We start from the raw sequence: 11654 nt of genomic DNA on the forward strand, positions 1-11654 counted from the left end.
GCTCCATAGAGACTGGGTGCTTTGTTCTTTTTTTTTTAAGATTTTATTTATTTGAGATAGAGCGAGAACGAGAAAGAGAGCACGAGCAGGGGGTAGGACAGAGGGAGGGGGCGAAGCAGGCTCCCCTCTGAGCAGGGAGCCTGATGCGGGGCTCGATCCCAGGACCCTGGGATCATGACCTGAGCAGAAGGCAGACGCTTAACCGACTGAGCCACCCAGGCGCCCCTGGGTGTTCTGTTCTTAACTATGACTCTGACTACTAGCACAGTATCAGGCACACACTGGGCACTTAAAAAGTTATCTACTGATCTAAATAGCATGACTTGAGGCCTTCTGCTCCTTGCCGAATATCCTTCACAAGAACCAATTTTCATTTTACAATTAGAGGTTAAAAATCTTAAAATTCCAATACTTCATAAAATTAACAAAGAGATTGCGATTTTATAAAAACTCCTGTCCATCTATTTAGTAACTATGATTTTCCAACTCTGATAGGATACACAAGGGAGAAGACTGCCACCAAAGACATCACTATTTAGGTCACCATTTCTCCTGTAGCTACCACACTCAACTGGACATGGAGATCCTTATTATGCGCAACTATGCCTGAAAAGATAAGCAAAAACCTGTGAACCAAAGGAAGATTAACACTGTTTCCCATTATTTTAGAATTTTTAAAAATAGTTTTTAATGTGGGCAAAGTTAATATCTATACACCTAGAAAAATCCAAACGTAAAGGAAAAACAACTCTCCCATCTGCTTCTGACACCTGATACCCAGCCTAGAAACAACCACAATTATTATATAAAATTATCCATGCTTATGCCAGCATGAACATGTATTTTCACACTTTTAAAAACACAAATGGTAGAATATTACATGATTTGCTTTTCAAACATAGCATATTTATTATATAGGAACATAATTCTCTGAAAATTAAAAGTTGATACAGTTTCAAATTATTTTTAATCAGTCACTAACAGAAAATAAAAGTAAAGGCAATTTCATTATTATACATTGGAACATAAATCACATTTAAGCACAAACCTAAAAAACAATAGACTCATTTCTCATCTTTAACCTGTTTCTTCTCACTGTCTTCTTCCATATCAAAAGTGAATGGTTTGTCATAACCCATTAGATGGTTATAATCGTCAGGGTTTGGAAAGAGCCCTGGATTAACTAACAGTGATTTCGTTTTAGCATAAAATGTGGTAAACACATGTGCGCTGTCTGGAATCTTCACGTCATTCTGGTGAAACACTGTACTCGTTTCTAGAAGCACCACGTTGTAAGTAATGGCTTTATAAGTGTCTGTTGTAGCTTCATGGTACAACCGAACGACATAGCCTTTTGTAACAAAGTGAAGCAGCGCTGGAGTGATCACTGTAAAGCTTCCTATGATGCCATAAAATAATATTTGCAAAGGCACACTTCCAAATATAATACTGTTTTGTGCAAAAATGTATGGTAGTAATGCAAGGCTGATGACACTTGTAGAATAAGAGAAACATTTCACACCTAAACAAGAAAAAAAAAAAGGGACAGTATTAATATTTATAGATTTTATAAAAGCATCAATCTATCCAATTAATTCTTCCACCTTTCTTCTTCTATCATCATCAAAACAACAAAATCAAAACACATATATAGTGATTATTATTTTCCAAGATCTGTTTTAAGTACTTTACATACTTATATATTTTATTCATGACATCTTCAAAAAAGCACTATGCAACAGATGCATGACTATCATCCTCATTCCCATGTAAGACATGAGAAAAACAAAGCACTTGCTCAATGTCACAAAGCTACCTAGAGGCAGGCAGTACTGCGGTTCAAAGCCAGGCAATTTGACTCCAGTGTCCCGGCCACTGGCCAATACACTGCTCTGCCTCTCCATGTAGGAAATCTGCTTTAGGGTTAACTGGCCTCCACCTCAGTTCCCCAATAAAAGACTTAACATTACTCAAAGATCCTTATGCATATTATAAATGTTAATTCAGTTAGCAGATTATTAAATAAAACTCTCTATTAACAAGCACTTCCACATGCTTAACATTAAATGTTTAAATATGAGACTAACATTATTAGACTAAGTGCCCAGGATTAAAACAGCAAATCACCAAAAAACACACCAGTGGTTAAGAAATACGCGGGAAATATATTCAACTTCTTTTACCAAGAAAAGACATTCAAGTTAAAACAGTGAGATTTTTTTTACCTGTCATATTAAAAAGATTAAAAATCAATGACTTCTCAAATGCATATTTAAAAACGGTTCAAATGGTAAATTTTATGTTATGCATATTTTACCACAATAAATGACTTAAAATGTAAATTTCCTTAGTTTGATTGTATAATTTTAACATGATCCCAACAAAAACACCATCTGTTCAGAAAACAGACAAGCTGAGATCCTAGACAAGTTGATTACAAAGTTAATTTGGAAAAACAAAAGAAGAAAAAAAAGGTGGGGAGAGGAATTAGATACTAAAACATAAGACTATAATTAAAATGGTGTGGTGCTGGTGCACAAATAAACAGATCAATGGAACAAAATGGGAACTCTAGAAATAAACTGCATATGAAAATTTAGTATAAAGATATAATCTCAGGGCATCTGGGTGGCTCAGTAGGTTCAGTGTCCGACTCTCGATTTTGGCTCAGGTCACGATCTCAGGGTTGTGAAATTGTGCCCCACACAGGGCTCCGTGCTCAGCACGGAGTCTGCCTATCCCTCTCCTTCTGCTCCTCCGCACACACTCTCACTAATAAATAAATAAAATCTTAAAAAAAAAAAAAAATCTCAAATATGTGGGCAAAAGTGGTGTTGGGACAACTGAATAGCCATATAGAAAAAAATAAAATTCAATCCATCCCTCATATCATCTACCAGGAAAATTCCAAATTATCCCGAGATTTAAATGTAAAAAATAAAATCATAGAGCTATAAGAAAACATGCATGAAGTCCTTTATAATCTGAGAATGGGAAAACTTTTCTAATTATGACTGAAAACACAGAAGCAATCAAGGGGAAAGACAGGTAAATCTGATTACATTATAAATGTACATGGACATAAACAAAGTAGAGACAAATGAGAAAAATATCTGCAACCTCTATCACAGAGGGTTAATATCCCCAACATATAAAAGGTTTCTAGTATGTGAGAAGAAAAAGATCAACAACCCTATCCACACACATGCAAGAAATATAAGCAGACAGCTCACTGAACCAAAAATGCACATGGTCCTTAAACAGATGAAATGTTAATAAACTTCAATCATAAGAACACGAAATTAAAAGCACAGTGAGATGCCAAAAACTAAAAGTTTGACAACATACTCTGTTGGTAAGACTGCAGCACACTCTCGTGCACTGCAATTGGTGGAAGGCTTAATTATCTTGCATCAGTAATTTAAAAATAATTCCTTCCTTCGTCCCACAGGGAGTTGCTATGACACTGGTACACATACAATACAACATGGATACAATGGGGACCAAGACGCCTCCTATATAAAAGCCTCCTCAGTCCTTCCAACTACCTCTTTTTTCCCCATGACTTTGTTACACTATGGTGGGTTGGAAAGTGTACCCCAAAATTCATGTCCACCCAGAACCTCCAAATATGATGTCATTTGGAAGTAGGGTCCTTGCAGATAATAAAAAATTGAGATGAGATCATCCTGGAATAGGTTGGCCCATAAATCCAATGACAATATCCTTATAAGGACAGAACAGGACAGAGACACAGAGAGGGCCATCTGAATTAGGAAGCAAAAACTGGAGTTATGCAGTTATGCATCCATAAGCCAAGGAACACAAAGGATTGCTGAAAGCCTCCAGAAGCTCGAAGAGGCAAGGAATTCTTCCCTAGAGCCTTCAGAGAGACAGGGCTTTTATCAACACCCTGATTTCAGAATTCTAGCTTTCAGAACTGTGAGAACAAATTTCTGTTGCTTTAAGTCACCAACTTTGTGGAAATGTATTACAAAAGCCTGAGGAAACTAATACATATATATACTTTATTTTCCCTGGATTGAAATAATTACTATTTTTTAAACATATTCTGGGCTTTCCCATCTTCATGTCTTTGCTCATACTGCTTCCATGCCTGAGATGCCCTTCTTTCACACCTCTTCATGTTCAAATTCTACTCATCCTACAATAAGACTACTATGACATCAGTAATTATTTATTGATGAATTAACAAGAACTATCAACTAAAAGACCCTTCAAATGTCTTTAAACGAGGCCCCATTCGGTAGTTTAAAGAATCTCCAAGAATGGTACCTCTATCCTAATGCCTCTCACTCAGTTTTACATAGAAAAAATGTTTCTCCCTCAGTTTCTACATAGAAAAAATAGTAATCCCTGAATAAGATACAGAGTATTGAAAGAATTCAAACATTAAACTCCTATACAAGTTATATTTCCAGAACTTTGAATACCATGAACAGTTATGCTCTTCTACAAACATAACATCCTACCCACACCAAAATTAATTCCTATTTATATTCTCTTCTTTACAGAATGGAGTCAAATGCAAATAAGAAATAAATTAATAAGCCTTCCCTGCATCTGAAGGAACCGTGTCTGTTCAGAAGGAAAGGTATCATGGGTGTCACTGTTAACACCTCCCAATAGTATAAATCCAGGTATCCGAGGCCAGAGATGTGACATAAGCTCAATGGCCTACTCATGTACTGACTTCTGAAGAAATTTCTAATCACCCAAGATGGATTTTTCCAGTAACTTCAGAACTCCTCTCAATAGTGATTATAATAAGTCCTTATTGCCAAAGTTTTAAATACCTAAAATTATATTCTATTTTGATGCCACACATTTGAGAACATACGGATTTCCAGAGTAAATTTTAGATGATCAATGACACCAGCATAACCAAAAACAGGAATGCAAATGCAGGTGCTGAAATCTTGTGGCCGATTTGACTATAAAGTAATCCTTCAGATATTTCAGGTTATACTTTAAGATTGCTGAAATGAAATACAATCTCAGGAACTTGAGCAAAACACATATCTAAGTTCTTCTGACCTCCGTAATAAATCATTCCATACTAAATACCAAATTAAGAACTAAGGAAACAGCTTCAAATTTGTAGCTATTTAATATACTGTCTTGGGTGCCTGGGTGGCTCAATCAGTTAAGCCTTCCACTCAGCTCATGATTCCGGGGTCCTGGGATCAGGCCCAGTATCAGCATCATCGGGTTCGCTGCTCAGCAGGGGGTCTATTTCTCTCCCTCCCTCTGTACTCTCTCTCTCAAACAAATAAGTAAAATCTTTAATAATAATAATAAACTGTCCTTGTCTTCTCTAGTACTCTACACCACCTTGAAAAGCCACTAAATAAAGATGTTTCTTGAAAATGCTAAGGTGACCTCAAAAAATGTAAAAGAAATATATTTTTTAATTATAAAAGTATTATATGCTTATTTTAACTGCCAAATTTAAAAATATGCAAAGTGAATGTGTACCCTCCCAAAAAAACTACTCTTAAGAGGTATACTTCCATATTTTTTCTCTCCATATTCAAACATTACACAAATATACACTTCTTGTTCTATTTTGCTGTTAAACATCTTGGGAAGTGACCAAAGGATGGAAGCTTTAGCACCCAGCAATAAGATCACAAAGTCCTAACAGTTTTAAAAAATCTTTTGAGGGGGTGCCTGGGTGGCTCAGTCGTTAAGTATCTGCCTTCAGCCCAGGTCATGATCCCAGGGTCCTGGGATCAAGCCCCGCATCAGGCTCCCTGCTCCGCGGGAAGCCTGCTTCTCCCTCTCCCACTCCCCCTGCTTGTGTTCCTGCTCTCGCTATCTCTCTGTCAAATAAATAAGTAAAGTCTTTTAAAAAAAAAAAATCTTTTGAAAATCTCCTAAAAATGCAAAGTTCCCAACCTCTAAATCTTTTTTTTTTTAAAGATTTTATTTATTTATTTGACAGAAAGAGAGATAGCAAGAGCAGGAACACAAGCAGGGGGAGTGGGAGAGGAAGAAGCAGGCTTCCTGCTGAGCAGGAAGCCTGATGTGGGACTCAATCCCAGGACCCTGGGATCATGACCTGGGCTGAAGGCAGACCCTTAACGACTGAGCCACCCAGGCACCCCTCAACCTCTAAATCTTGATTCAACAGGCCACAAGAAAAAAATATATAACCTAATTTCTCCTCATATCTTGCAATTAAGAGATGTTAAAATAAGGGATAACATATCCTAAGTACATTTTTTACAACTAAAGGGGGGTTAAAAAGGAAATTACCCTCACTTCTGATTACCCACCGAATACTGTTCTCGCCAGATTCCCAGTATAAATCAGCTTTCCATCTTCTGATTTTTCAAGCTGTGTATGTAAGCATTGAACGCATCTTTCCCAACAAAGAGGTATCTATTGAAACAGAGACCATTATAATGTGAGTACATAATAAAGTGCATTTTAGACCTTTTAATTTTTTTAACTTTTTTAAATTATAATAGAGTAAAAGAGAACTTGTCACACGAGGTGATTTAAGGAATTCTCCCAAATAACCCACAGAGCTGAAGAAATCAAACTAACAAAATAGCTGTCCTTAACTCCAGTCACAAATAGTGTTTTTTTGAAAACCTAGGTTTGCATCCCAGCTCAAAGCTTTTTAGATAAAGTGTGGCCTTGAACAAATAAAAAAATTTTAGTGGAATAATTCATTCTGTGGTTAATGAAAACATCACTCTTGTTCCATTGTCAAAATTTTAAATGCATTAGCTTTTCAAAAAATTGATGTTAATATAATGTAAGTAAAACACTGCAAATGTAAACTGTTTCAAGTCCAGACCATTTTTAAGATTTCTAAAATGTTTATACTATAGCTAGTATTAAAAAGAGAGAGGGGCGCCTGGGTGGCTCAGTCGTTAAGCGTCTTCGGCTCGGGTCATGATCTCGGGGTCCTGGGATCGAGCCCCGCATCGAGCCCCGCATCGGGCTCCCTGCTCGGCAGGCAGCCTGCTTCTCCCTCTCCCACTCCCCCTGCTTGTGTTCCCTCTCTCGTTGTGTCTCTCTGTCAAATAAATAAATCTTTAAAAAAAGAGAGAAACTCTTTCCCTATTCATCTCGTTGCATCCCTTAGTTCCTCTTAAGAAAATATTTCACTTGAAATCTTCATCAAATTTCACAGGAACAAGGGGACCCCGAACGTCTAAACCCTTCAAAATGCAAAAGGTATGCCTAATCCCTTTATGCTGAAATTTAATTAGATTCCAATTCCCATGTTAGGCATTTCTTCCAACCATGTTTGCTAATTCTGATGTTTTACAGAGCAGGATTAGGAGACAATTTATTCAGATTAAAAGGAGAGGATTAACGTCTCCATCCCCTTTTCCAAGGAGCAAAAGAATTCCTTAAAATAGCCTCATCTAATAGAAAACAGAACAAACTTAAAGTCAGGTTGAGTTCTTTCAGTTCGGTCACCAGGTGGTGTATCTAATTTCGTTGCAAATTAACCCTTCCGAGCTTCCACTCAGAGGTAGAAGAGAAAATAGAGTCATCACAAACCCGCTGGGTTTGCAGCCAGCTGTGAAGTACTTGGAACCGCCCAGAAAATGACCACTTTCGAACGGATACTCCTAGACTCGTGGGTGCTGTAAACCCCGGGACCCCTGGCCTGCTCCCGAGGCCGAAGCAGGCTGCCTCTGCGCGCCCCGCAGAGGGCTCCTTCCGCACCAGAGTCCGCAGGCCCGACGCTCCCTCCACCGCCCACCCTCACTCGGTCCGCAGGCCTTCAGAATGCCGACCTGCGTTCGCACCCGACGCCCGAGAAGCGGCGAGGCTCCCCGCAGCCCCACGCTTCCGCAGCCAACCAGCCCCGAGGAGCCGCTACAGGAGGCCACTCGCGAGGCGGCCGCCCTAAGGCCTCGAAGCGCGGCGGCCGCCCACGGCACCGTCCTCTTCCCACCGAGCCGAAGTTCGGCCGCCCACGAGCTGCCCAGCGCCAGCAGCAGCATCCCGCGCGTGAGAAGTGGCGGCAGACGGCGCTACGGCGACAGCGGGGAACCCTGAGGCCCAGCTCCCCACCCGGCCGCAGCTGGAACCTGCCGTTTATGCCCCGCCCCTAGCCGCACGCGCGTGCGCAGAATACGTAGCCTGCTTGCAACTTTCCGTGCCACGCGCGTTCCCTGCGGACAGAGCTCTGAACACCGCACGCCCGCCTCTAGTTGCAGGGATACGCAAACGCCCAGCTTGCGCGCGGCTTCCCTTTCCCAGACTTGAGCGCTCTTTGTGAGACTGTGGAAGGACAGAGAAGAGAGCCATGCGCGAAAGACAAAGCCTGGAAGCCAGGGTTAAATCTTTGATTCTCGTGGGCGTCATTTTCTAGGCCCCCAAATATATTTTCTTTCCGGAAAATGATTCTAGCCTATTAGCACAGAGTAATCATATTTTATGCGACTTGGACAAAAATGAGTGGTAATTTAATCCAACCATTGGGTTGGTAGAAAATAAATGGAGCTTGCTCATGTGATGCTGATACTTGACAGATTTGTCTTCCGGAATCCTTCTCAACCATATACGTTTGTTCATTACTTGTTAAAGAGGTACTGAGTGCCTATTGCCAAGACTAAGGAGCAGAGGATATAAAGATACTGCATAAAATTGGGAATCCACTGTACTAACACAGTGGAGGAAACACCTAAAAATAAGCTAAAATATAATGCTGCAATATCATTAGAATATACCAATTTACAAAATTTTTCAGAAGCCCAGAAAACAGCATGATTATTTTGGCCTCAAAACGTCTAAAAGCTTCAGGTTACCTGAGTCTTAAAGGATGAGCATCCAATTAGTTGACACTCCTCTGTTTACTATTTCAGAAGAATGTTTTTGACTCCAGACACTTTTGGCACAGGAGAGGATCAAACTAAAAGTCTAAAATAATATCACCTTGACAACTCCAAATCCTGTCTACTTTTTTTCTGGGTATCCAAAGGGATAAAATTATACTGCTTCTTTATGAATGATTTCATTTTCTTAAACTTATCTTCCACTTACATTTTTTTTTTAAAGATTTTATTTATTTATTTGACAGAGACAGACACAGCGAGAGAGGGAACACAAGGGAGTGGGAGAGGGAGAAGCAAGCTCTCCGCTGAGCAGAGAGCCTGATGTGGGGCTCGATCCCAGGACTCTGGGATCATGACCTGAGCTGAAGGCAGACGCTTAATGAGCAAACACCAGGGACCATCCAGGCACCCCTCCACTTACATTTTAAAAACTCTTCTGTTTAGTGTGATACTACAAACATCAATTATCCATCTTATTGATATGTTTAAAATATTCTGTTAATACAGTATTTTCATATTGTTACAAAGATAAATTGAGAATTTAAATTTTTTGGTTTATTTGAGCAAAAATTTATTGGAATTGGACAGCACCAAACTGAAAGTGATGAAGAGTCCTCCACTGAGAGGAGCCAAGGGCAAGGTTTCTACAGAGACAATGAAGAAGCAAAGCAAGGAAATTATTTGGCTATAGTTTAAGCAGTTGCATTATTTGGGAAAATCTACTTGGCCGTTTGTGATTGGTTGTTCTTAGACATTTACAGGAATTGACTCTGGCTTAGGTTTTGGTTTGCTTTCATAGGCTACCAAGGTATTAGAGCCATCTCAGTCTAATGGCTTCCTTGATTGATTTCTTCAATAATATACTGAGAGAATGTGAATTTTAACTTCTGTTAAGCTTAGTTTTTTCCAACAGATTCTGTAAACAAATGAAAATAATATTTGGTTTACTTCTCAGTGTTTCTAAATAGCTAAAATGAGATCATATTCTGAAAATTCTGTGCTATAGAATTACACAGAATTGTTATTTATGCTTAAATAGATTTCCCAATTCTAGTAATATAGACATTTGTTGAAAATAAACTACTTCAGTGGGATTTTAGAATGATACTGACTGGGGCACCTGGATGGCTTAGTCTAAGTATCCGATTCTTGATTTTGGCTCCGGTCATGATCTCAGGGTCATAAGATTGAGCCCCACATCCAGTTCTGTGTGTTGGGTGTGGAGCCTGCTTAAGAGTCTCTTTTTCCGCCCATCCCCCACCCTCTATTGCTCTTAAAAAAAAATTAAAAAATGAAAACAAGGTAAATGGGTAAATGTCTAACCTTAAGGAAATACTTAAGTGAATCACAGTACATTTATATGATGTAATTCTATACAGACATTAAAAATGATCCTTGTTGAGATTTTGGTTACAGGTAAGTTAAATTGGAAAGTTAATAGTATACAAAACCATATGCACACAATATGATGATGTAAAAGTGCATGGAGAAAACAAACATCTGCAATCTGTATTTTTTGTAATAGGCATATATTATATTGACTACCTAAATAAAATTTTAAAATACAGTAAAATTTTGCACAAAAAAAAAAAGACAGTCCTAGACTACATCCTAGCCCTAAATCTGGCATTAGCTAGCCTCAGTATTCTCACGTGGAAAATTCTATCATTCTCTAGGCAACTAACATAGCAATCCTTTAGAGGCTGATGATGGAATGAGGAAAAGAGGAAGAGAAGGGAAGAAAACAACACTTTTGAAGTATAGGAGGAAAAATATGATTGAAAATGGGCCCACGCCTCCTCTCCTCACCCCATTGTCTCTCCCTGCCAAACTCTATTCTGAGCTACCGTTAAAACCAAAAACTTAAAAAAAATTTTTTTTGCAAAGGCTTTGAAAAGTTAACCCAGAAAAATCTGTCCGTTAAAAGCAATGACTTTTATCTGCCAAATCAACAAAACATGTCTTTCAAGCAAAAGTCATTAATTAGGTCAACAAATTTTGTTTCGCCTGTATCTATTTTCCCTTTGCTGGACATTGTTAACACAACAGCGCCTAGTTGAGCAACTTGAAATGGTGTCTTGGCCCTACATTCCCTTCCTGCCACCGTCCGGTAAACAGAGTGCAAACTTTATTTAGCTGTTTCAGCTTTTCTGGAAGGGTGCCTGAGTTTAACCACAGCAAAGCAAGCAAAAAGGATAGGCCGATCGACGAGCGAGAGAGGGGCAAAGAGAGCGAGAGAGTTAGAGTGCTGGGGCAGACGGCGTGGAATGTCAAAGGTGGTCTCAGAATTCAGTATCCGCGGCAGACGACTGAAAGTTCAGTGAATGATCTCAGAATCAAGGAGAGCTGAGCAACCCGGGGCTGGGAGGGGTTGGTAGGGCGGGAGAAAGGCCCCAACCCTGTGGGTGGGGGGCGTGGTTAGTTTTCAGTAATCGGTGTCGAGAAGGGAGGAAATGAGGCCAGCCGATTGCGCTAGCGGTTATGATGCTCTTGCAACTTTTCATGAAAAGACAGATGGTGTTTCTTAAAGAACACGATCTTGTTAGCATAGAAACCGCACTCCCACTTTTCAGTCTTTCCTATGCAGATAATCTCCGACCCCCAGGAGTACCCCTGTACAATCTCCAAAATTACCAAAAATCTTAACATTCAACGTGAGAAACTACAAGTCCCAGGGTGTAGTGCTGCCGTGGAGAAACAGTAGCCGCCAGAGAAACTACAAATCCCAGGATGCAGTGCTGCCTCGGAACCCCGAGCACCTCTTTGAGAATGACGTCCCTGCGGAAATCGGATCAGGGTCGGCGCTGCATGCTGGGAATCAGA

The 11654-nt window shown here is 39.6% G+C and overlaps 1 protein-coding gene across 1 annotated transcript; it reads right to left on the minus strand.

Annotated features, from left to right (window-relative positions):
• Positions 1–884: 884 nt before the first annotated feature.
• On the minus strand, positions 885–8112 carry TMEM70 (transmembrane protein 70). Its single transcript, XM_036065340.2, has 3 exons — positions 7788–8112; positions 6303–6408; positions 885–1522 (listed from the first exon to the last, which is right to left on the minus strand). The coding sequence occupies exons 1-3, from the start codon at positions 7995–7997 to the stop codon at positions 1065–1067; spliced, it is 774 nt and encodes a 257-aa protein (XP_035921233.1). The 5' UTR covers positions 7998–8112; the 3' UTR covers positions 885–1064.
• Positions 8113–11654: the final 3542 nt, after the last annotated feature.

Source organism: Halichoerus grypus, chromosome 5 (genome assembly GCF_964656455.1).
Source record: "Halichoerus grypus chromosome 5, mHalGry1.hap1.1, whole genome shotgun sequence".
NCBI classification, from domain to species: Eukaryota; Metazoa; Chordata; class Mammalia; order Carnivora; family Phocidae; genus Halichoerus; species Halichoerus grypus.

Excerpts from the sequence above, each read along its gene's own strand:
- TMEM70 (XM_036065340.2), bottom strand. The coding sequence starts at position 7,997 with ATGCTGCTGCTGGCGCTGGGCAGCTCGTGGGCGGCCGAACTTCGGCTC. Across the intron at positions 6,409-7,787 it reads GGCGTCGGGTGCGAACGCAG|ATACCTCTTTGTTGGGAAAG; the intron begins GTCGGCATTCTG and ends CTGTTTCAATAG. Across the intron at positions 1,523-6,302 it reads TCTGGCGAGAACAGTATTCG|GTGTGAAATGTTTCTCTTAT; the intron begins GTGGGTAATCAG and ends TTTCTTGTTTAG.